Raw genomic sequence first — 24,061 nt, 5'->3', positions numbered from 1 at the left:
AGGGTAAATGCATGGGGTTGTGGGGATAGGGCCTGGGTGGGATTGCGATCGGTGCAGACTCGATGGGCTGAATGGCCTCCTGCTGCACTGTAGGATTTTATGATTCTATAACACTTCAGAGCCCGCTCAGATGGCCACTCAGCTTCAGGCTTCATTACGGCCATGGCCCAAACATGGACAAAGGAGCTGAATTCCAGAGATGAGGTGACTGCCCTTGACATCAGTGAAGCATTTGACTGACTGCGGCATCAAGGAGCCCTTGTAAAATTGAAGTCAATGTGGGTCAGGGGGAAAACTCTCCACCAGTATGACTCATTTCTAGCACAAAGGAAGATGGTTGAGATTGCTGGAGGCCAATCATCTCAGGTCCAGGACAGGAGTTCCTCAGAGAAATATCCTAGACCCAACCAGCTTCATCAATGACCTTCCCTCCATCAAAAGGTCAGTCGTGGGAATGGTCACTGACGAATGGTCACTGACGATTGCACAATGTTCAGTTGCATAAGACCATAAGACATAGGAGCAGAATTAGGCCACTCAGCCCATTGAGTCTGCTCCGTATCTGATACAACTCCTCAGGTAGCTAAGAAGCCCAATCCACATGGAACAAGACCTGGACAATATTCAGGTTTAAATGGCAAGTAACAATTGCGCCACTTTCTCAAGGGTAATGAGGTTTTTTTTTTAATGGAGGCCTCTCTCTCCAACAGCACAGGGCTACTCCTGATCAAGTATTTTTATTGCTGTGATATTAATGTCTGGGTGCACTAGCTCAGGAAGACTTGAATTTCCCAACAACAGGTTAAGTGTCAACATCGCATTAAATAAGCAGTTCCAGACTGATCCTACAGCTTTTTGTATTCGTTAATGGGATGTGGGCAACTCTGGCAAGGCCAGCATTTGTTGCCCATCCCTAATTGCCTTTGAGCTGAGTAGCTTGCTGCAAATGCATATGGGCCAGACTAGGTAAGGACGGCAGATTTCCTTCTCTGAAGGGCATAATGAATCAGGTGCGTTTTTTATGATGGCTTCAATGGCGGTTTCATGGTCATCGTTAGTGAGACTAGCTTGTAATTCCAGATTCATTCATTGAATTTAAATTTCACCAGCTGCCATGGTGGGATTTGAACTCATGTCCCTCAGAGCATTAGCCTGGAATACTAGTTCAGTGACAGTGGAGTTTAGGAGAATGAGAAACGACCTTATTGAGACATATAGGATCCTCAGGGTAGATGTTGAGAGGTTGTTTCCCCTTGTGCGAGAGTTCCAGGACCAGAGGACATAATCTCAGAGTAAGGGGTCAGCCACTTAAGACAGAGATGAGGAGGAATTTCTTCTCTCAGAGGGTAGTGAAACTGTGGAATTCTTTACCACAGAGAGCTGTAGAGGCTGGGTCATTAACTATATTCAAGGCTGAGATAGACAGATTTTTAATCGGTAAGGGAATCAAGGATTATGGGGATAAGGTGGGAAAGTGGAGTTGAGGATTATCAGATCAATCATGATCTCATTGAATGGCAGAGCAGACTTGATGGGCTGAATGGCCTACTTCTGCTCCTATGTCCTTATGGATTATGGTCATGACCACCGAGCTACAACTCTATTACCCCCTGGTACCTGGTCAAAACAATACTCGAGGTCTCTTCCGTGTAGTGTTTATTTTTTTTTTAATTGTTAAAATTAAAACCCGCTATAGTGTTCTCTTATCAGTGGGTGACCATCAAATGAATGAGTAGGTCTGACAGCTGGAAAAGCAGCCTCGACCCAAGTGATTAATTATATAGAACAGACAGAACAAATGGAACCTCTCTCTGCCCACACGGTGGTGTCTCCACGGATCGTCCTGACTTTCTGCAGGAACAGGCAGACAATGACTTGTTTTGTTTCCCTGACCTTCCACAGCTGTTTGCGGACCTGGATAGGATGTGAAATGAGCCCCAAGTTTCAGACATGCCGTGGCAGTGTCCAATATTCAACTGTCGACAGGATTGCTCATCCTATTGACCAGAAGAGTCAGAGGCAGCGTGCCTGGAGATAACTCACGCTTTGTTGGATAGGTGGCCTCGGTTGGGGTTGGCTACACTGGGGAGTTAAACACTGTTTGGTTGCATAATCTTTACATCCCAGTTTGAATGAATTACAGATCAGTGGTAACGGAAAAGCTCTTCATAGATTCATAGAACCCCTACAGTGCAGAGGAGGCCATTTGGCCCATCAGGTCTGTACGGACTCTCTGACAGAGTGTCTTCCCCAGGCCCTCTCCCCCATCCTATCCCCATAACCCCACATATTTCCCATGGCTAATCCATCTAACCTGCACATCTTGGGACACTAAGGGACAATTCAGCATGGTCAATCCACCTAAGCTGCATATGTTTAGACTGTAGGAGGAAACCTGAGCACCCAAAGAAAACCCACACAGACACGGGGAGAATGTGCAAACTCCACACAGACAGTGACCCAAGTCTGGAATCTCTTCCTATGCATGTTGACCCAATTTTAGACCATGTTTCTTTTAGTCCAAAAGGGTGGAACTGTTGGAAACACAGAGTGACTCGGTGGGATAATTGCACCATATCGTGTGATGCTAAAGCCACATAGGGCCAGAAGGGGGGTTCCTGAATGAGCTGATGTGATTACTCGGGTGCTCCAGGTTACAATACAGTTACAGTGTTCTGGCTTCTGACTGGACTTTACCCTGGAGATATCATCACTCAAGTCCCTCCTTCAACTGCCCACCACCCAGCTCTCACCATTGGTCAACTGGTTGGCCAACATGTCCCTTCTCAGGGAACCTTGATTTCCAACGGCCAATTGGAAAATTATTAGAGCCAAGTGAATGTTCCTGTGATTGTCAGTCCAACAGCCTATTCTCCCCATCTCCAATACTTTAGCAACTAAAATGTTCAAAGAAAATCATAAAACAACTTTATTAATATCTCTGTTAAGAACCCCTCTGATGTTAAAGGCAAGAGTATCCCAAAACTCAGAATGGTAACTTGGAACAATGGTTTGGAGTGGTATATATTTTCAATTTGGTGCAATGTGAGGAAAGATATGCAAGCCAGTGAGGAACAGTCAGTCTTGTTGTAATCAATTAATGAAGAATATTTATTAGCTTAAATGCAACACAAAACAAGAAAGACTACAATGCACTACAACTTAACTACAATAATGGCTGTACACATACAATATCTCATGAAGTTATAAAGCAAAATTATTGCAGATGCTGTTATAAAGCAAAATTATTGCAGATGCTGGAATCTGAAGCAAAAACAGAAAATGCTGGTAACTCTCAGCAGGTCTGACAGTGTCTGTGGAGAGAGAGAATAGAGCCAACATTTCGAGTCTGGATGACCCTTCATCGGAGCTGAGCCCCTGTTCCCAACTATCTATGTTCCTGAACTCTGAAGAATGCCCCTTTTCCCAAATAACAGCCAATATTATGTAACTCTATGAGCTAAATCCAACATATAGTTGCCATCCATAAGTTCTCTTTCATTTGGGAAAACCTTTCTTGTGTTCAGCGTGGCGATTCTCCTCTTTGGGGGTTTTGAAGTCAGCAGCTTTTAGCACCAACTTGTTTTCGGGAGAGTGTACTTTCTCCAGCTGGGTTGTTGTTGTTAGCCCATCTTCACCCCCACACCGTTTTTTGCTCTGTTTGGGGAATTGTGGGAGAAGTGACGGATGCATTTCAAGCTGATTATCAGCCTATTGGGTCACTGTCTGTGTGGAGTTTGCACGTTCTCCCCATGTCCGCGTGGGCATCCTCCGGCTGCACCGGTTTCTTCCCACACTCCAAAGATGTGGTGGTTAGGTGGATTGGCCATGCTAAATTGCCCCTTTGTGTCAGGGGGACTAGCTAGGGTAAATACATGGGGTTATGGGGATAGGGCCTGGGTGGGATTGTGGCCGGTGCAGACTCGATGGGCTGAATGGCTTAATTCTGCACTGTATGATTCTATGATTCTATTGGACCTGTTGAATGCTCCTTCTATAGCCAACAAGTCCCAGCGTTGGACTCGAACTCAGAGTTCCTGGTCCAGCGGTAGGGGTGCTAACACTGCACCACAAGGTCTCCTACTCCAGCTGGGTATGGCCATGGTGGTAGCTACTCATCTCTCCCTGTTTTCAGTTATCCTGCTACGTTCCCCCCTCTCCCCTTGATGTTATCCTATCTAGATAACCCTGTGCACCACGTTTTTAGCATATAATGCAAATTATTTTTTTATCTCTCAACTTTGATTCCATAGAATTTCTACAGTGCAGAAGAAAGTCATTCGGCCCATCGAGTCTGCATTAACTCTCCGACAGAACAACTTACTAGGGTCCCCATCCTATCCCTGTAACCCTGCGCATTTACCCCACTAATCCCCCTAACCTACAAATCTTGGGACACTAAGGGGTGATTTACCATGGCCAATCCACTTAACCCGCACATCTTTGGACTGTGGGAGGAAACCGGAGCACCCGTAGGAAACCCACGCAGACACGGGGAGAACGTGCAAACTCCACACAGACAGATTCACTTAAGACTTCAAACCCAGGATCTGACGTGAGCCCTAATCCGTCTGGTTCTTGGTGGGCAGCCCATACCTGGTAAAGAATTTGGCCAATTCCCTCCTCGCTGTTTTAGTGGATATGGTTCTCAGAGGGACAACCTCTGGGAAATGGGTAACCACAGTCATAATGTTCAGAATGTGCCTGTGGCCCCATTCTGTTTTGGGTGGGACCTCTACATATTCCACTTACACCTTGCTGAACCCCCACGGTACCTCTGCAGCACCACTACCTCTAGGTGTGTTGGTATTGGAAAGGGTTTGGAGTATTTAAACTCCTCAAGGAGAATTATTCCACAGAGGTTCTTGTAAGCAATTTCCATTTTTAATTGCCCACACCCACTGGCCAAAAGCAAGTTTTCATTTGATTTGATTTATTATTGTCATAAGAGCTGGCATACAGTGAAAAGTATTGCTTCCTACGCGCTATACAAAGCATACCGTAAATAGAGAAGGAAAGGGGAGGGTGCAGAATGTAGTGTTACAGTCATAGCTAGAGTGTAGACAAAGATCAACTTAATATTTGGTTGGTCCATTCAAAAGTTTGATGGCAGCAGGGAAGAAGATGTTCGTGAGTCGGTTGATACATGACCTCAGACTTTTGTATTTTTATCCCGATGGATGAAGGTGGAAGAGAGAATGTCCAGGGCGCGTGGGGTCCTTGATTATGCTGGCTGCTTTGCTGAGGCAGTGGGAAGTGTAGACGGAGTCAATGGATGGGAGGCTGGTTTGCATGATGGATTGGGTTTCATTCACGACTCTTTGTAGTTTCTTGCGGGCTTGGGCAGAGCAGGAGCCATACCAAGCTGTGATACAACCGGAAAGAATGCTTTCTATGGTGCATCTGTAAAAGTTGGTGAGAGTCTTGGAAGACATGCCAAATTTGCTTGGTCTCCTGAGAAAGTAGAGGTGTCGGCGTTGCTTAATCCTTTCAAATTCCAGGTCTGTCTGATCCAGCCGTTTCCTGAGGGTACGGAATTTCTGATGGTATATTTCTGGAACTAACTGGTACAATCTTAAAATAGCCCCCTTGGCTGCCTCATAGTCAGTGATGTGTTCGTCAGGCTGAAGGGAGTAAACCTCTCAAACTTTCCCTGAAAGTTTACTCTGTAGTAACTGGGACCACTGTTGGAGTGGTCACTTTACCTGCAGTGCAAGTCGCTCTAAAGACAAAACGGCATGCCATCTCTGCTTTATCAAGCTTAAGGATTTAATGAGCGAAGCGATTAGCCTCAACTCTTAAGTCTGAGCTATTGGGGGTCCTCAAGTGACAAGGAAAAGGGAGCCTTTTTAGATTAAGTCTCATTGCGACTATCAGAAGGTGTTGAATAAAGACAAGAAGCCAGTTCATCCCTCCTCACCCGGGGCATTACAGTGGGGGAGGGGGGTATCTTATCTGGCTGGTGACAAATTGAGGGGTCTCACGCAGACTAACACTTTGGGGAAACCTCACCATTCTAATTCACAACTATGTGGATCGAACTGCTATATTGTCATTGTCCACTTGAGGGTAGGCGTGAGCACAGACCACAAACAGCTGACAGATAACAAGGTGAAGATGAATGGAGTGGTCCTTAAGGCCAGTGAGTAAGATCAGAAACTTCATTGCCCTGGGGTCAGAAGCCACACAAACATCGTGCAAATCTGGGTAAATACGCAAGTATAGAAATAATGACAGATACATTTGGCTCAACGCTTTAAATTCGTCAGTAAGATGATTAGGGGCAAAAACCATTCAGTGGGAACAATTAGTTTCAAATTGAGACAGAACTAAAGTAAATACAAACCTGCCAAATTATAACATTGCTCCCTTTATCCGCAGCAAGTTCCAGTCCCTGCAGTGTACACAGTTGCGGAGGCAAGGTTAAAGTTTATTTATTAGAATCATAGTATCCCTACAGTGCAGAAGGAGGCCATTCGAGTCTGCACCGACCACAATCCCACCAAGCCCCTATCCCCGTAACCCCATGTATTTACTCTGCCAGTCCCCCTGACACTAAGTGGCAATTTAGCATGGCTAATCAACCTAACCCTGCACATCTTTGGACTGTGGGAGGAAACCAGAGCACCCAGAGGAAACCCAAACAGACACGTGGAGGCCAGGTCACTGAGTGCATTTAAGACAGAGATAAATAGGTTCTTGATTGGTAAGGGGGTCAAAGGTTATGGGAAAAAGGTGGGAGAATGGCATTGAGAAACTTATCCGTCATAACTGAATGACAGCACAGACTCAATGGACCGAATGGCCTAATTCTGCTCCTATATCTTATGGTCTTATGGTGTTCTAGCCAATATATTCCAGAGCCAAATCATTACAAAACAGATTACCTGGTCACCATTGCATTGTCGTGTGTGGGATCTTGCTGTGCACAAATTGTCTGCTTTGTTTCATACTTTACAACAGTGACTTCATTCACAGTAGAACACATTGGGGCATGCTGGGGTCATGAAAGTCAATGTGTGATGCAAGACTGTCTTTCTTATCACAGAATTGTTACAGCTCAGAAGGAGGCCATTTGGCCCGTCGTGTCTGCACTGACTCTGCAAACGAGCAACATGACTTAGTGCCATTCCCCTGCTTTTCCCTCGCACCCTTGCGCATTGTTTCTATTCAAATAATCATCTAATGCCCTCTTGAATGCCTCGATTGAACCTGCCTCCACCACACTTCCAGGCAGCGCATTCCAGACCCAACCATTCGCTGTGTGAAAAAGTTTATTCTCTCATCACATTTTGCTTCTTTTGCAAATCACTTTAAATCTGTGCCCTCTCGCTCTCGATCCTTTTACGAACAGGAACAGTTTCTCCCTATCTATTCAGTGCAGCCTCCTCATGATTTTGAGTATCTCTATCAGTTCTCCTCTTAGCCTTCTCTCCAAGGAGAACAGTCCCAACCTCATAGAAATCATAGAATCCTACAGTGCAGAAAGAGGCCATTCGGCCCATTGGGTCTGCACCAACCACAATCCCACCCAGGCCCTATCCACATATCCCTACATATTTATCCACTAATCCCTCTAACCTATGCATCCCGGGACACTAAGGGGCAATTTAGAATGGCCAATCAACCTAGCCCGCACATCTTTGAACTGTGGGAGGAAACCGGAGCACCCGGAGGAAACCTCTCCAATCTGTCCTCGTAACTGAAGTTTCTCATCCCTGGAACCATTCTTGTAAACCCCTTCTGCACTTTCTCCAATGTGTTCACATCCTTCCTATAGTGGGGCGCCCAAAGGTTGTCCTTTTACAATCCCTACCATTGTCCTGCCATTCACATCTCTTAATGGATGCTATTAGCACCATTCTTGGCCTTTATCATCACTATTTACATTTCCTTTGTCTTTTTGTCTATGACGTCTTTCTGAGTTACACGCCTCCCCCCAGTATAAATCTCGTCTGATTTTATTTGTCTTCAGCTCTGACGAATGGGGTCATCCAGACTCGAAACGCTGGCTCTATTCTCTCTCCACAGATGCTGTTGGACCTGCTGAGATTTTCCAATACTTTCTGTGTTTTGTTTCAGATTCCAGCACCCGCAGTATTTTGCCTTTATCCGCGTTATGCAGTTTGGTGTCAAATTCTGCTGGATAATTGCTCCTGTTGTGCAGTTCTTTGTGATGATCTGAAAGGTGCTATACAAATGCAGGTTGTTGTTGTTATCGTTGCCTGACGTCACCTCCTCCGGAAGTTGGCCACCGCGGTCTCCGGTGACCCCAAATCCCTCAGTTTGTAAATTCCCCACGCCGCGCCCGGAGAGAGATTCAGCTTCACCTTCCCCGGGGAGAACGGAAAACCCTCGCCGCCATTCTCCGCCGAACTCTGCTCCGGTGGCAGCAGCAGCGAGCACCATCAGAGCAATCTAACCAATCAGAAGCGGACTCCTTTGATTGACAGTAACATTATCCAATCAAAGTATTACGGGGGTGGGTAATACGCTACCCCACTGTGATTGACAGCGCCCTAAGCCAATCATACAATAGACACCGAGTGTGGGCCAACCTTCCCCATTGTCATTGACGGAGGGTGTTGCGTTGGGGAAACGGTCCCCCCAGTTATGACGGATAGGAAACAATCCATGATGTGGAGATGCCGGCGTTGGACTGGGGTAAACACAGTAAGAGTTTTAACAAAACCAAGTTAAAGTCCAACAGGTTTATTTGGTAGCAAATGCCACTCGCTTTCGGAGCGCTGCTCCTTCGTCAGATGAGCCCGTGACCGTCTCTCCACTCACATTGTCTGTGTCTTTTAGACTTGATTAGCTGTAAAGATGCACATTCTAATCAGTATTCTGTAACTTGAGTTTGTGTCTCTGTGTGCCCTGTTTGTGATGTGGAGATGCCGGTGTTGGACTGGGGTAAACACAGTAAGAAGTCTAACCTGTTAGACTTCTTACTGCCCTGTTTGTGAGCAGATCTCCACTCCACCTGATGAAGGAGCAGCGCTCCGAAAGCTAGTGGCTTGTGCTACCAAATGAACCTGTTGGACTTTAACCTGGTGTTGTGAGATTTGTTACTGAGTTGAGCTCCAGCCCCAGGGAGGGATTCATCCGATGATGTCGAAGAGGAGGGTTGGCCTAGTCTGATTGACAGGAACACATCCAATCATAGATGGGGAAAGCTGATGGACAACCAAACTGTCCAATCCAATGAAAGGGGCGGGTTTTTTTGAGGCCCAACCTCAGGGAGGGAACCAGCCAATAAGGTAACAGAAGGGGCTGGTCCTCGTCTGATTGACAGTACAACATCCAATCATAGGCGGAGGAAGGTTTGATGGACAGGACGGTTAACCAATCAAATGAAAGGGGCGGTTTTTGAGGCCCAATCTCAGGGAGGGGAATCATCCAATAAGATAAAAGAAGGGGCTGGTCCTAGTCTGATTGACAGGGCAACATCCAATCATAGGTGGAGGAAGTTAACCAATCAAATGAAAGGGGCGGTTTTTGAGGCCCAATTTCAGGGAGGGTTATAGCCTAGCCTGATTGACAGGACAACATCCAATCATAGGTGAGGGGAAGCTTTGATGGACAAGACGATTAACCAATCAAATGAAAAGGGGCGTCATGCTGAGGTCAGCGAATCGTCCAAAACATAGGAAGGGCGTGGGTCTAGTCTGATTGATGGTAGGTAACCCAATCAGAGGCGGGGTGCGGGCTGACCGACAGGGCATTTACCCAATCAGAGGAGAGTAAGGGCGGGGCTTAGGGCTTGTGGGGCCGGGCCAGTGGGGAGGTGGAGCGGGCGGCGCGAGGCGCCAATGGGAGGCGCGGGATTTGAACCGGCGGGCGGTTGACTGGTGGCGGTCAGTCAGTCAGTCGGGGCAGAAAGAGAGGCGCCGGGACCGCAGCGAGCTGTCGCTCAGCATCAATACAGCAGCATGAAAGCAGCGTGAGTACAAATACACTCCCATCTAACTGAGACCAAATAAACCCCCCACCCCCTGGGGGCCTCATTTGTTTCCCGTTTGTGACCGTTGGCAGCATTTTAATTTTTCAAAAATTTTAATTTTAAAATTAATTTTCTTTCCCTCCCCAGAAATCATTAGAAAACAAATCTCTGACTTTGTTAATCATCTCTTTTCCAGAAGCTTTACAAAGTGACGCCTGTTCTTCCAGTGTAATTGTATTTTTATTTTTTATTTGTCTTTTTATACTTTTTTAAAAAAAAGAATGCTTCTGGGTGTTTGATAAATTCTCTGATATTTGTGCTGTGGTTGTCTTCCCTCTTCCCCCATCATGTTGCGCTTTGCTGGTCAAACGGTCACCAACTTGGGGAATGGTGACTCCAACAACAATTTACACCTCTAGGTAGAAGGAGCAGGCGTGGGCCTTTCGGATACTGGAGCCTGTGTCGTTCACCGAGATCAGTGATGGACTGTCTGCCACCCATGTGAATCATCATAGAATTCCTACAGTGCAGAATGAATAGAAAGAAAGGGGCGGCAAGGTGGCACAGTGGTTAGCACTGCTGCCTCACACCGCCAGGGACTTGGGTTTGATTCCCGGCTTGGGTCACTGTGTGGAGTCTGCACGTTCTCCCCATGTCTACGTGGGTTTCCTCCGGCTGGTCCAGTTTCCTCCCACAGACCGAAGATGTGCAGGTTAGGTGTATTGGCCATGCTAAATTCTCCCTCCGTATTCCCGAACAGACACCGGAGTGTGGGCGACTAAGGGATTTTCACAGGAACTTCATTGCAGTGTTAATGTAAGTCTACTTGTGACTAATAAATAAACTTTGAGGCCATTGAGCCCATCAAGCCTGCACTGACAATCCCACCCAGGCACTATGTCCCCATGACACTAGGGAAATTTAACATAGTCAACCCACCCAACCTATGCAGCTTTGGACTGTGGGAGGAAACCGGACCACCTGGAGGAAATCCACGCAGACACGGGAAGAACGTGCAAACTCCACATTGACAGTCACCTGAGGCTGGAATTGAACCCGGGTCTCTGGTGCTGTCAGTCCGCAGTGCTAACCACTGCCAACGTGTTGCCCTTGAGTTCTGAGTGCAGCCCAGGAGACATTTTGTTGACTGTTGCCTCATTCTGCTGATTTCTATCCATGTAGTTTTTTTTTTACCTACCTGTATGACTGAACTGATTTGCACGTAAAGCGAGGGCAAGTGTAGTGTGTGCTGATTGCTCACAACATTAACCGCGTGCTCCCCGTGTCCAAAGTGTAAACGTTTATTTTGATTTACATAGAACAGTACAGCACAGTACAGGCCCTTTGGCCCACGATGTTGTGCCGAACCTTTTCCGAAACCAAAATCAAGCTACCCCACTCCCTATCATTCAAGTGTGCTCCATGTGCCTATCCAATAACCGCTTGAAAGTTCCTAAAGTGTCCGACTCCACTATCACTGCAGGCAGTCCATTCCACACCCCAACCACTCTCTGCGTAAAGAACCTACCTCTGATATCCTTCCTATATCTCCCACCATGAACCCTATAGTTATGCCCCCTTGTAATAGCTCCATCCACTCGAGGAAAAAGTCTTTGAACGTTCACTCTATCTATCCCCTTCATCATTTTATAAACCTCTATTAAGTCTCCCCTCAGCCTCCTCCGCTCCAGAGAGAACAGCCCTAGCTCCCTCAACCTTTCCTCATAAGACCTACTCTCCAAACCAGGCAGCATCCTGGTAAATCTCCTCTGCACTCTTTCCAGCGCTTCCACATCCTTATAGTGAGGTGACCAGAACTGCACACAATATTCCACCACAAACCTTATAGTTATGCCCCCTAGTAACAGCTACATCCACCCGAGAAAATAGTCTCTGAACGTCCACTCTATCTATCCCCTTCATCATCTTATAAACCTCTATTAAGTCGCCTCTCAACCTCCTCTGCTCTAAAGAGAAAAGCCCTAGCTCCCTCAACCTTTCCTCAAAAGACCTACCCTCCTAACCAGACAGCATCCTGGTAAGTCTCCTTTGCACTCTTTCCAGTGCTTCCACATCCTTCTTCTCGTGAGGTGACCAGAACTGCGCACAATATTCCAAATGTGGTCTCACCAAGGTCCTGTACAGTTGCAGCATAACCCCACAGCTCTTAAACTCAAACCCCCTTTTAATAAACGCTAACTCACTATAGGCCTTCTTCACAGCTCTATCCACTTGAGTGGCAACCTTCAGAGACCTGTGGATATGAACCCCAAGATCTCTCTGTTCCTCCACATTCCTCAGAATCCTATCTTTGACCCTGTAATCCGCATTCAGATTTGTCCTACCAAAATGAATCACCTCGCGTTTATCAGGATTAAACTCCATCTGCCATTTTTCGACCCAGCTCTGCATCCTATCAATGTCTCTTTGCAGCCCACAACAGCCCTCCACCTCATCCACTACTCCACCAATCTTGGTGTCATCCGCAAATTTACTGATCCACCCTTCAGCCCCCTCCTCCAAGTCATTTATAAAAATCACAAATAGCAGAGGACCCAGCACTGATCCTTGTGGTACACCGCTGGTAACTGGTCTCCAGACTGAAAATTTTCCATCCACCACCACCCTCTGTCTTCTATGAGATACAGTAAGAAGTTTAACAACACCAAGTTAAAGTTCAACAGGTTTATTTGGTAGCAAATGCCACTAGCTTTCGGAACAGGCTGTCCCTTCGTCTGATGGAGTGGAGAAATGCTCACAAACAGGGCATACAGAGACACAAACTTCTATGAGATAGCCAGTTACTTATCCAATCGGCCAAATTTCCCTCTATCCCATACCTCCTTACTTTCTTCATGAGCCAACCATGGGGGACCCTATCAAACGCCTTACTAAAATCCATGTATACGACATCAACTGCTCTGCCTTCATCCGCACACTTAGTTACCTCCTCAAAAAATTCAATCAAATTTGTGAGGCAAGACTTACCCTTCACGAATCCGTGTTGACTATCCCAGATTAAGCTGCATCTTTCTAAATGGTCGTAAATCCTATCCCTCAGGACCTTTTCCATTAACTTACCGACCACCGAAGTAAGACTAACCGGCCTATAATTACCAGCGTCATTCCTATTTCCTTTCTTGAGCAGAGGAACAACATTCACCACTCTCCAGTCCTCTGGCACTATCCCCGTGGACAGTGAGGACCCAAAGATCAAAGCCAAAGGCTCTGCAATCTCATCCCTTGTCTCCCAAAGAATCCTAGGATATATCTCATCTGGCCCAGGGGACTTATCGACCCTCCGGTTTTTCAAAATTGCTCATACATCTTCCCTCAGAACATCTGCCTCCTCCAGCCTATCAGCCTTATCACACATTCATCCTCAAAAACATGGCCCCTCTCCTTGGTGAACACTGAAGAAAAGTATTCATTCATCGCCTCTCCTATCTCTTCTGACTCCATGCACAAGTTCCCACTGCTGTCCTTGACCGGCCCTAACCTCACCCTGGTCATTCTTTTATTCCTCACATAAGAGTAAAAAGCCTTGGGGTTTTCGTTGATCCGACCCGCCAAGGACTTCTCATGCCCCCTCCTAGCTCTCCTGAGCCCTTTTTGCAGCTCATTCCTTGCTAACTTGTAACCCTCAATGGACCCAACTGAACCTTGTTTTCTCATCCTTACATACGCTTCCTTCTTCCTCTTGACAAGACATTCAACCTCTTTTGTGAACCATTTGAAGATGACAGTAGTTCTATTAATGTATAAATGATCAAGCATTTTTTGTACCCCGTGAAATATTTGGTGTGCATTAAATGTATTAATCTTGTTTATGGAGCCATGGTTAGTGAACAAGCCCGATTTCAATCTTGCGACCCACTGAGATGAAGGAGGGTCACTCATGCGACCCACTCAGTAGCCCAAGTTGCCCATCACTGATCTAGATCTTGGCTGGTTTTCCACCTCCATGTCATTTTACCCCCATGTCCCTTGATATATTCACTACCTGAAAGTCTGTCCATCTCTGTCTTGAATGCAGTCGCTGATTGAGCCTCTGCGGTAAACAATTGTAAAGATTCGCTGCCCTCCAAGTGAAGGAATTCTTCCTCTTCTCAGTCCTAAATGGTCTGCCCTCATTCTGACACGCTGTCCTCTGGCTCTAGAGCATCCCCATCCCCTCCCAGTTAAAGGAAGTAAACATCCTTCCTGCATCTACCCTGTAAGAATTTTGCAAGCTTCAATGAGATCAACCCTCATTCTTTGAAATTCTGGGGACTACAAGCCCAGTCTCCTCAATCCGTTCTCATCCTCACATCCTAGGGATCAGACTGTTGAACCTTTGTTGCACTCCATCAATGGCAAGTATATCCTTCCTTGGGTAAAGGAACCTAAACTGTGCACAATACTTCAAGTGTGGTCTCAACAAAGCTCTATACAATTGAAGCAAGACAACTCTGTTCCTATACGCCTATCCTCTTGCAATCAAGGCCAATATACCATTTGCCTTGGTGGTTGCTGCACCTGCATGTTAGCTTTCAGTGACTTGTGAACAAGAATACCCAGGTCCCTTTGGACATCAGCATGTCTCCATCTTGATTGAAGAAATATTCTATATTTCTGTTTTTCCTGCCATCAAGTGAATAATTTCACATTTTTCCACATTATATTCCATCTTCTGTGTTCTTCATAGAAATCATAGAAACCCTACAGTGCAGAAGGAGGCCATTCGACCCATCGAGTCTGCACCGACCACAATCCCACCCAGGCCCTATCCCCACATATTTACCCGCTAATCTCTCTAACCTACGCATCCCAGGACTCTAAGGGGCAATTTTTAACCTGGCCAATCAACCTAACCCGCACATCTTTGGACTGTGGGAGGAAACCGGAGCACCCGGAGGAAACCCACGCAGACACGAGGAGAATGTGCAAACTCCACACAGACAGTGACCCGAGCCGGGAATCGAACCTGGGACCCTGGAGCTGTGAAGCAGCAGTGCTATCCACTGTGCTACCGTGCCACCCTGGCCTACTCACTTAGCCTGTCTCGATCCCCTTGAAACCTATTTGCGTCTTTAGTACCTTTAATACGCTGAAATGTCCCACAGTGCTTCAAGGGGACTGTTTCAATACAGTGTCTCGTGGTGTGAATTATAGCTGAGCATTTAACTGCCCCCTATTGAGAACTTTCTTGCTAGTTCCCCTTTTTAGGATAAAAATAAAGAACAATTTCTAGTTTAACAGTATTCATTTGTGTAACACTTTTCATGTAGTGACATCTCAAAGTGTTTCACAGGAGCTTTTGTTAGAAAACAAAATCTGACACTGAGAGATGTGGGATACTGGGGCAGGTGACCAAATACACGATCAAGGAGTGGTGGAGAGGTTTAGGGAGGGAATTCATTCGATTTTAAAATGAAAAGAGTGAAATAATTGACTGGTATAAAAATGGCTGGGATATTGTTTAATTCTGGACAGCATACTTCAGGAAAGGTGTCAGGGCCTCACGAGAGGATGCAAAGGAGATTTGTGACTTATACCAGAGTGGAGGGGCATCAATTATGTGGAGAAGTTGGAGGTTGTTCTCATTGTAGCAGAGAAGGTTGAGAAGTGATTTGACGGACATGTCCAAAGTTGAGGGATTTTGAAAGATTAACGAGGAGAAACTGTTTCCAGAGGATACATCTAAGGTCATTGGCAAAAGAGCTGGAGGAGACATGAAATAATCTGTACGTTCATCAGATTCTAGACATTTCCTGCCGCAATTTGTGACTAGTTGGCTTTTGTTAAGGGCACTCTTTGCCTCTGGGTGGCTGATTCTGTCTTTTGGAAGTTGAGGTGGGGGGGTGAGTAGTTTCTACTCTTAACTTGGAAGTGATCTGTCATAAGAAAGATTCATTTGCATTAATATAACATTTTTCACAATCAGTAGACATCTCAAATCACTTTATTGCTACTGAAATACTTTGGAAGTGTATTCACTGTAGGAAACGTGGAACTTAATTTGTGCACAGCAAACTTCCACTGATAGCAATGTGATAATGAATAAATAATTTGTCCTCAGTGATTTTGATTGAGGGATAAATATTAGCCAGGACTCTGGGGAAAGCTTGCCTGATCTTCTTTGAAATAGTGCCGTGGGATCTTTTACGTCTACCTGAGAGGGCAGATAGGACCAAAGTTTAATGTCGCATCCAAAATCCAGCGCCTCCACCAGAGAGAACTACGCTGGTGTTAATCACGATTGACAAAATAAAGGGACACATGGAGAAGAGAACACTAAATTTGAATGTGGACAGTTTGCGTAGCTGAGAGTTTGGTTCAGGTGGGTTTTCAGTGCAGAGGGCAAAGACGTGCTTTTTTTCTACTTCAGCCTCTAGTATTTGGTGAGTTTTCTTTGTCTCTAAGCAAGGGGAATGTGACTTTCCATTTATCTGTGTAAATTAATTGACTAATTAAATATATAATGTTGGCAAAAATGTCAAGGCTGAAGGTCTGCCATGACTACAGCATGTGGGAATGTGTGGAATGCACTGCAAACACACACAGCCATACCTACAGAATGTGTCTGCAGCTTGCTAGATTTTAGCTTAACGGTTGCTGAGCGGAGTCTGAGTTGCAGACATTGCAGGCCATCAGGGAGGATGAGTTACGTGAACAGTTTGTTCCAGGAGGCAGTCACACCCATTATGTTTGGCAGAATATGAGTTGGTCAATGGTTAGAGACAGGAGGGCATGATTGTGAGTCGGGTGTGATTGTGAGTCAGGCAGCTAAGGGGAATCAGCATGTTGTGATGGGGGACCCTCAGCCCCTATCTTTGTTCAACAAACATGTGGGTGCTTGGTACACATGTGGATGAGGAAAAGCAGTGCAAAGTGAATGAGTTACCATAATACCATTGACTTCCATGTTAAGTTTGAAAGTGACATTCTCCAATTGGAAGAAACTTAAAACTTAAAACCAAGGCATGGCGTGACTGGGTAAATAGTCTAAACAGTATGGTGGCAAACATTTACAATTCCAAACTTTTAACAATTCAATCCATTGAAAAACAAAAAAAAAATGATAAAAAGGGAAGAAGTAGAATTGAGAAGAACCCAACCAACAACAAGACAGCAGATTGTAAAGACCTTATACAACTATATGAAAGGAAGAGAGCAGCCAAAATAACATCAGTCCCTTAGGAGGAGAGAAGGGGAATGAGGAAATGTTTAAAGTTTATTTATTAGTGTCACAAGTAGGCTTACATTAACACTGAAATGAAGTTACTGTTGAAATCCCCTAGTCGCCACACTCCAGCGCCTGTTCGGGAACACTGAGGGAGAATACTGTTTAGACTACCCAATCACCCCATGCCTTGGTTTTAGTGGGAGTGCTGCAAGGATCAGTGCTGGGGCCTCAGCAATTTACAATTTGTATTGGTGACTTGGATGAAGAGACAGCGAGTAATGTATCCAAATTTGATGCCAAGCGAGGTGGGAAGGTGTGGTGAACCATCGTTGGTTACCACTGTGGGGTTATTCCAATGTTACTGTTGGGTTAGGGTGTTGACACTGTGGGGTTGTTATAATGTTGTTGTTGGGTTAGGGTGTTTACACTGTGGGATTAATATACCTGTGGTGGATGCTGTTATGGCACATCCCGGTCGGGCCCCGCCTCCTGGGGAGAGGTATAAGACCCTCTGCTCAGGCGGGACCCCTCCAGTCTGGAATGGTGTACTCGTGTTTAGATAGTTCCATTGTTTGTCAATAAAAGCCTTCAATCGCTGAAGCCTTGTACCTCGTGCTTGATTGTCGCGCATCAATTTTATTGACAAACACAAAACTCTCGACAGTAAAGAGAGTATGGAGCAAATGCTGAAACCAGAGCGTCTGACGCTGGACCCACGTGCGGTCGGTGCCTCTAACACCTTCGACCACTGGCTGAAGTGTTTCGAGGACTACCTGGCGGCCTCTGCAGCAGTTACTACGGACGACGACAGACTCCAGGTCCTCCACGCGAGGGTAAGCGACACGGTCTATCTCGCGATTCGTGCGGCCACCACTTACCCGAGGGCCATCGAGCTCTTGAAAAAATGATACACGAGACCACCCAACGAGATTCACGCTCGTTACCTCCTCGCTACACGACGTCGGCAGTCGGGCGAAACCATGGAGGACTACGCCAATGAGCTCTTGCAGCTTGCCAGGGGCTGCGACTGCAAAGCTGTGTCGGCTGAGCAGTACATGTACGACCTCGCCCGAGATGCGTTTGTAGCAGGGGTAGGGTCCTCGTACATCCGGCTTAAGCTATTGGAGAAAGGGAACCTCAACCTGACCCAAGCGATGGAGATGGCTGAGATGCTGGAGGCAGCGTCGAAAAGCTTGGCTCTGTACCCCGAAGACCACGTGGAGACAACGTGGCAGGAGCAAGCACAAATCCCTCCTCGCCCCACGGGCTCGCGCTCCCATATCGACCCGACGGCGGCGGCAGCTCCAGGCGGCCAGCGGTGCTATTTTTGCGGAGGAGCCAAGCATCCACGGCAACAGTGTCCAGCTAAAACGGTGATCTGCAGTCAGTACGGTAAAAAGGGGCACTACGCGAAAGTCTGCAGATCGAAGCCCAAGAACGGCAGTGCAGCCTGTGACCCTCCAGAGCGGAGACAATCTCCTTCGGCGTCGCAGTATCCACGAGGTCCGACCACTTGCGAATCCTGGACGATGCCATCGTGGCTGGCGGAGGAGGAAGATGACCACCAGGAGTCGCTACGCTTGGCGCCCTCACCCACGTGCGATTCATGGGGGCGGCCATCGTGGTCGACGACGACCAGGAGCGACCAGCAGGGGTCCTCAGTATCAACCTCGGCTGCCTGCAGTGACGTCCAAGGGCCAACGGTGGCGTCGATCTCTCTGGACCAGACAAAGCATCACAGGCTTGACTGTTCGATGATGAACATCAAGGTAAATGGTCGTACTGTGTATTGTCTGTTTGACAGTGGGAGCACCGAGAGTTTTATTCACCCTGACACTGCAAAGAGGTGTGGACTCCGGGTTCTACCTGCCAAACAGACAATTTCTATGGCATCACGGTCCCGGTCTGTACCGATCCAAGGACGTTGTATGGTAACCCTGGAGGTGCAGGGCACAATTTACGAGCGATACAGGCTCCTTGTGTTGCCGCACCTTTGCGCGCCAATTCTCCTCGGACTAAACTTTATGGTCCACATGAAGAGTGTGATCCTACAGTACGGTGGGCCACTCCCTTCGCTGGCAGTAGGGAATCAGCCGCAGCCTCCAAATTGTCCAAAGCGCTCCGCATGCAACCTTTCCACACTAAAGATCACCACACCCTCTTTATTTAAGAATCTGGTACCAGGCTGCAAGCCCATCGCTACTAAAAGTAGGCGTTACAGCGCTGAAGACCGGATCTTCATTAGATCTGAGGTTCAGCGGCTCCTCAAAGAAGGGATCATACAGCCCAGTGCTAGTCCGTGGAGAGCGCAGGTCATGGTGGTTAAAAGCGGGAACAAACCCCGGATGGTCATCGACTACAGTCAGACCATTAACCGTTATACGCAGCTGGATGCGTATCCTCTCCCGCGCATATCTGATATGGTCAATCAGATTGCGCAGTATCGGGTGTTCTCCACCATAGACCTTAAGTCCGCCTACCACCAACTCCCCATCCGCCCAGAGGACCGACAATATACGGCTTTTGAGGCGGATGGTCGTCTGTATCAGTTTCTTAGGGTTCCATTTGGTGTCACCAATGGGGTCTCGGTCTTCCAGCGTGCTATGGACCGAATGGTGGACCAGAATGGGTTGCGGGCTACATTCCCGTACCTGGATAACGTCACCATCTGCGGCCATGACCAGCAGGACCATGACACAAACCTCCAGAACTTTCTGCGCACTGCGTCTCGCCTGAATCTGACCTATAACAGGGAGAAGTGTAAATTCCGTACGCGCAGGTTAGCTATCCTGGGATACGTGGTGGAAAACGGGGTCATCGGCCCTGATCCAGACCGTATGCGCCCCCTTACTGAACTTCCCTTGCCCGCTAGCGCAAAAGCACTGAGGAGATGCCTCGGCTTTTTTTCTTATTATGCGCAGTGGATCCCCAACTACGCAGACAAAGCCCGTCCGCTCATCAAGTCCACGACTTTCCCACTCACGCCGGAGGCCCAATTGGCCTTCAAGGCTTTGAAAAGTGACATTGCGAAAGCCACGATGCATGCGGTGGATGAATCCATCCCTTTTCAGGTGGAAAGTGATGCATCGGATTTCGCCCTGGCCGCCACACTGAACCAGGCAGGCAGGCCCGTCGCGTTTTTTTCCCGCACCCTTCAAGGTCCCGAAATTCGGCATTCAGCGGTGGAGAAGGAGGCTCAGGCTATTGTGGAGGCCATCAGACACTGGCGCCATTACCTGGCGGGGAAGCGGTTCACCCTGATCACGGATCAACGATCCGTGGCGTTTATGTTCAGTAATACGCAGAGGGGCAAGATCAAGAATGATAAGATATTGCGGTGGAGAATTGAGCTCTCCACCTATAATTACGATATTATGTATCGTCCAGGGAAACTCAATGAGCCCTCGGATGCCCTCTCGCGCGGAACATGCGCTATCATGCAGGAGGACCGATTGAACGCCCTCCATAATGAACTGTGCCATCCTGGGGTCACTCGGCTCTAACACTTCATAAAAGCCCGTAACCTGCCCTACTCGGTGGAGGATGTCAGGTCTGTAACGAGAAGCTGTCGGATTTGCGCGGAATGCAAACCGCACTTTTATCGACCTGACCGGGCACAATTGGTCAAGGCCACTCGTCCCTTCGAGAGGCTGAGTGTGGATTTTAAGGGCCCCCTTCCCTCAACGGACCGGAATGTGTATTTTCTCAATATCATAGATGAATACTCCCGGTTCCCGTTTGTTGTTCCCTGTGCGGACACGTCGACTGCCACGGTGATTAAGGCATTCAGTGATCTTTTTACCCTGTTCGGGTACCCCTGCTACATACATAGCGACAGGGGCTCGTCGTTCATGAGTAACGACTTGAGGCAATTCCTGCTCTCATACGGGATTGCCTCTAGTAGAACCACGAGCTACAACCCTAGGGGTAACGGACAGGTGGAGAGAGAGAATGCTACAGTCTGGAAGGCTGTCCTATTGGCGCTGAAGTCCAGGGGCCTTCCAGTCTCCCGTTGGCAGGAGGTCCTTCCAAATGCGCTTCATTCCATTCGCTCCCTCCTGTGTACGGCAACCAATGCTACTCCCCACGAGAGGATGTTCTCATTCCCTCGGAAGTCGTCCTCGGGGATCTCCTTACCAGCCTGGTTGACGTACCCAGGACCCGTCCTTCTGCGGCGACATGTGAGGGCCCGCAAGTCCGACCCCTTGGTCGAACCGGTCCAACTCCTCCACGTCAACCCTCAGTATGCCTATGTGGCATATCCTGACGGGCGAGAGGACACGGTCTCGATTCGAGACCTGGCGCCCGCAGGGGACGTAGCAACTCCTGTCGCTCCTATACCCCCTGTCACGAATCCCCTATCACTTCTTTCTTCCCCGGACGTGGCGCGGTCAGCACCGGGACCAGTGCATAACAGTTATACTCCCATGTACAGCTTGCCTGAGACTCGGAGATCGGCGCCACCACAGAAGGTACCGGGATCCCCTGCACCACCGCTTCACCAGGGTCAACCGGCCCGGGAGTCCTCGAGGGGACAGCCGGACGCTGTTTTGGAGAGAACGCCACCGCAAGCACCTGCTCCGGTGTCGCAACCGGTGTTGAGGAGATCACAGCGACGGTGCGGTCCTCCAGACCGTCTGGACTTGTAGATTTTTTTGTATATATGTAAACTGTTTTCGCACCCCGCCGGCCTTTGTTTTCAAAGGAGGGGTGAATGTGGTGAACCATCGTTGGTTACCACTGTGGGGTTATTCCAATGTTACTGTTGGGTTAGGGTGTTGACACTGTGGGGTTGTTATAATGTTGTTGGGTTAGGGTGGTCACACTGTGGGATTAATATACCTGTGGTGGATGCTGTTATGGCACATCCCGGTCGGGCCCCGCCTCCTGGGGAGAGGTATAAGACCCTCTGCTCAGGCGGGACCCCTCCAGTCTGGAATGGTGTACTCGTGTTTAGATAGTTCCATTGTTTGTCAATAAAAGCCTTCAATCGCTGAAGCCTTGTACCTCGTGCTTGTTTGTCGCGCATCAGAAGGTAAGCTGTGAGAAGCTGCAAAGAGATTTCAGTGGGTTATGTGAATGGGCAACAAGATGGCAGATGGAGCATAATATAGGGAAGCGTGAAGTTATTCACTTCGTAAGAAGAGAAAAGCAGAATATTTTTAAAAATGTATGAAACTTGTAAGTACTTAGGTTAAAGAAACTGGTGTGCTCATATGCAGATCACTGAAAATTAGCATGCAGGTGCAGCAAGCAGTTAGGAAGCAAATGGCATGTTGGCCTTTAGTGCAAGCGGATTAGAGTACTGGAATAAAGAAACTTTGCTACGATTGGACAGGGTTTCCACATCTGGGATATTGTATGCAGTTTTCAAGATATAGTTGCACTGGAAGTGATTTAGTGACGGTTCACTAGATTGTTTCCTGGGATGATGGGGGGGGGGGGTTGCCCTATGATGAGCAATTGAATGAATTGGGCTTGTATTCACTGTGAGTTTGGAGGAATGAGAGGTGATCACATTCAGGGTGCTTCAGAATTTTGTAGGTTTCATAAATTTGTTTCTGTTGGTCAGGGAATTTAAAACATTGGGGGCACAGGCTCATAACAGGTCGCTCATTTAGGGCTGAGATGAGGAAAGATCACATCGATAAAAGGGTGCTGAATATTTGGAATTCTCTACCCAGAGGATTGTGGATGCTCCATTACAGAATATTTTTGCTCTCGGGGACTTGAGGGGTATTGGGAGTGGACAGGGCAATGGAGTTGAAACCAAGATCAGCTGTGATCATATTAAATAGTGGAGGAGGTTCAATGGGCTATATGGTCTACTCTTGCTCTTATCTCTTATATTCTTGTGATTTTGGTGTGAGAATTTTTGAGTGGAGACTTGAACCTGGAACCTTTTAACTCGGGATAGAGCATGCTTCCAGCTGAGCCAAAACAGCATTTCTGATGGTTTTGTACAGCTGTGCTGTGTTCTATATGTCCTCTGTACTCTGCAATGCAGCAAAAACTGGTACTAGGATTCACTAAGAGGGTTGTTCTTCCACTGAAGGCCTGGGCAGTAAATATGAACTCACTGGGGAAGTAGACACTGTTGTGCTGAGATGATTCCCACGTCTTCCTATTGGCCTAGGGTGGTGTTTCTGGATTGCTGGGACCCAGATATAGCCAGAAGGTAAGATGTGAATGTGCCTTGTAAACAGTTGCATGTGAATATGGTTTGTTCCTCTGGAATCCCTGACCTTTGAAAGTGCTAGTTTTAGCAGTACCAACAATCCATGGTGTTGCTATTTTTAAAAAATTCTTAATGTTACAAAGCCAATACACAAAGCAGACCAGGCGAACCCTTAATCTATTTCCTTGCTTGCTCCAAAAACAAATTCCAATTCAATTCAATTCAGAGTGCCCAAAAGAGGGACATGCAAGATCCAAGCTGACAAGAAAAAACATCGCACCTGATCTTGGGCTTGATCTGACACTTGACTTTGCCAGAGTGTTGCATAAATGGACATCACTAAAAATCAAGGCCTTCTCTTTCCCAGGGTTTGATCTCTTGAGTGTTTTTCCTTTAGTGTCACGAGGGTTGTGTTCCCCATTCTGTCCCTTCCTCCCCTTGATGTATTCAGTTTCATTAGAAAAATAATGAATATAAAAGAAAATTTATAGCTTTTTTAGAAAGCACACTCAAAATTCATGAAAATTCCTCTATCCCTATGTCATTTGCATTGTGTACAAAGTGAAAGCTAATGCTTTGACACCCCTCCATCACCATCCACCCTGAAACATTTTGTACATGACGGAGATGTGTTGAGGCCTTGCTATTAGTAGAATATAGAAGTAGATGTGACAATGCTTTCTTAACAGTCTGGGAACGGGTGTTGGGATACATAAATAATTGTCTGAGATGAACTTGCATTTGTTGTCAAATTCAGTTACAGACTTTTGCT

General features: G+C 47.2%; 1 protein-coding gene across 4 annotated transcripts in view; it reads left to right on the top strand.

Annotated features, from left to right (window-relative positions):
- Positions 1-9,869: 9,869 nt before the first annotated feature.
- kif23 (kinesin family member 23) overlaps positions 9,870-24,061 on the top strand; it is a 48,672-nt gene continuing 34,480 nt past the window's right edge. For 3 of the 4 annotated variants that reach the window (XM_078241231.1, XM_078241233.1, XM_078241232.1), the window contains exon 1: positions 9,870-9,943. In XM_078241231.1, coding sequence (XP_078097357.1) covers positions 9,933-9,943 — 11 coding nt within the window. In that variant the 5' untranslated portion in view covers positions 9,870-9,932. The remainder of the gene's footprint in view (positions 9,944-24,061) is intronic. The other variant, XM_078241230.1, reaches the window with a different exon arrangement.

This window comes from Mustelus asterias, chromosome 24 (assembly GCF_964213995.1).
Source record: "Mustelus asterias chromosome 24, sMusAst1.hap1.1, whole genome shotgun sequence".
Classification (NCBI taxonomy): domain Eukaryota; kingdom Metazoa; phylum Chordata; class Chondrichthyes; order Carcharhiniformes; family Triakidae; genus Mustelus; species Mustelus asterias.
This window is presented reverse-complemented; position numbering and strand designations above follow the sequence as displayed.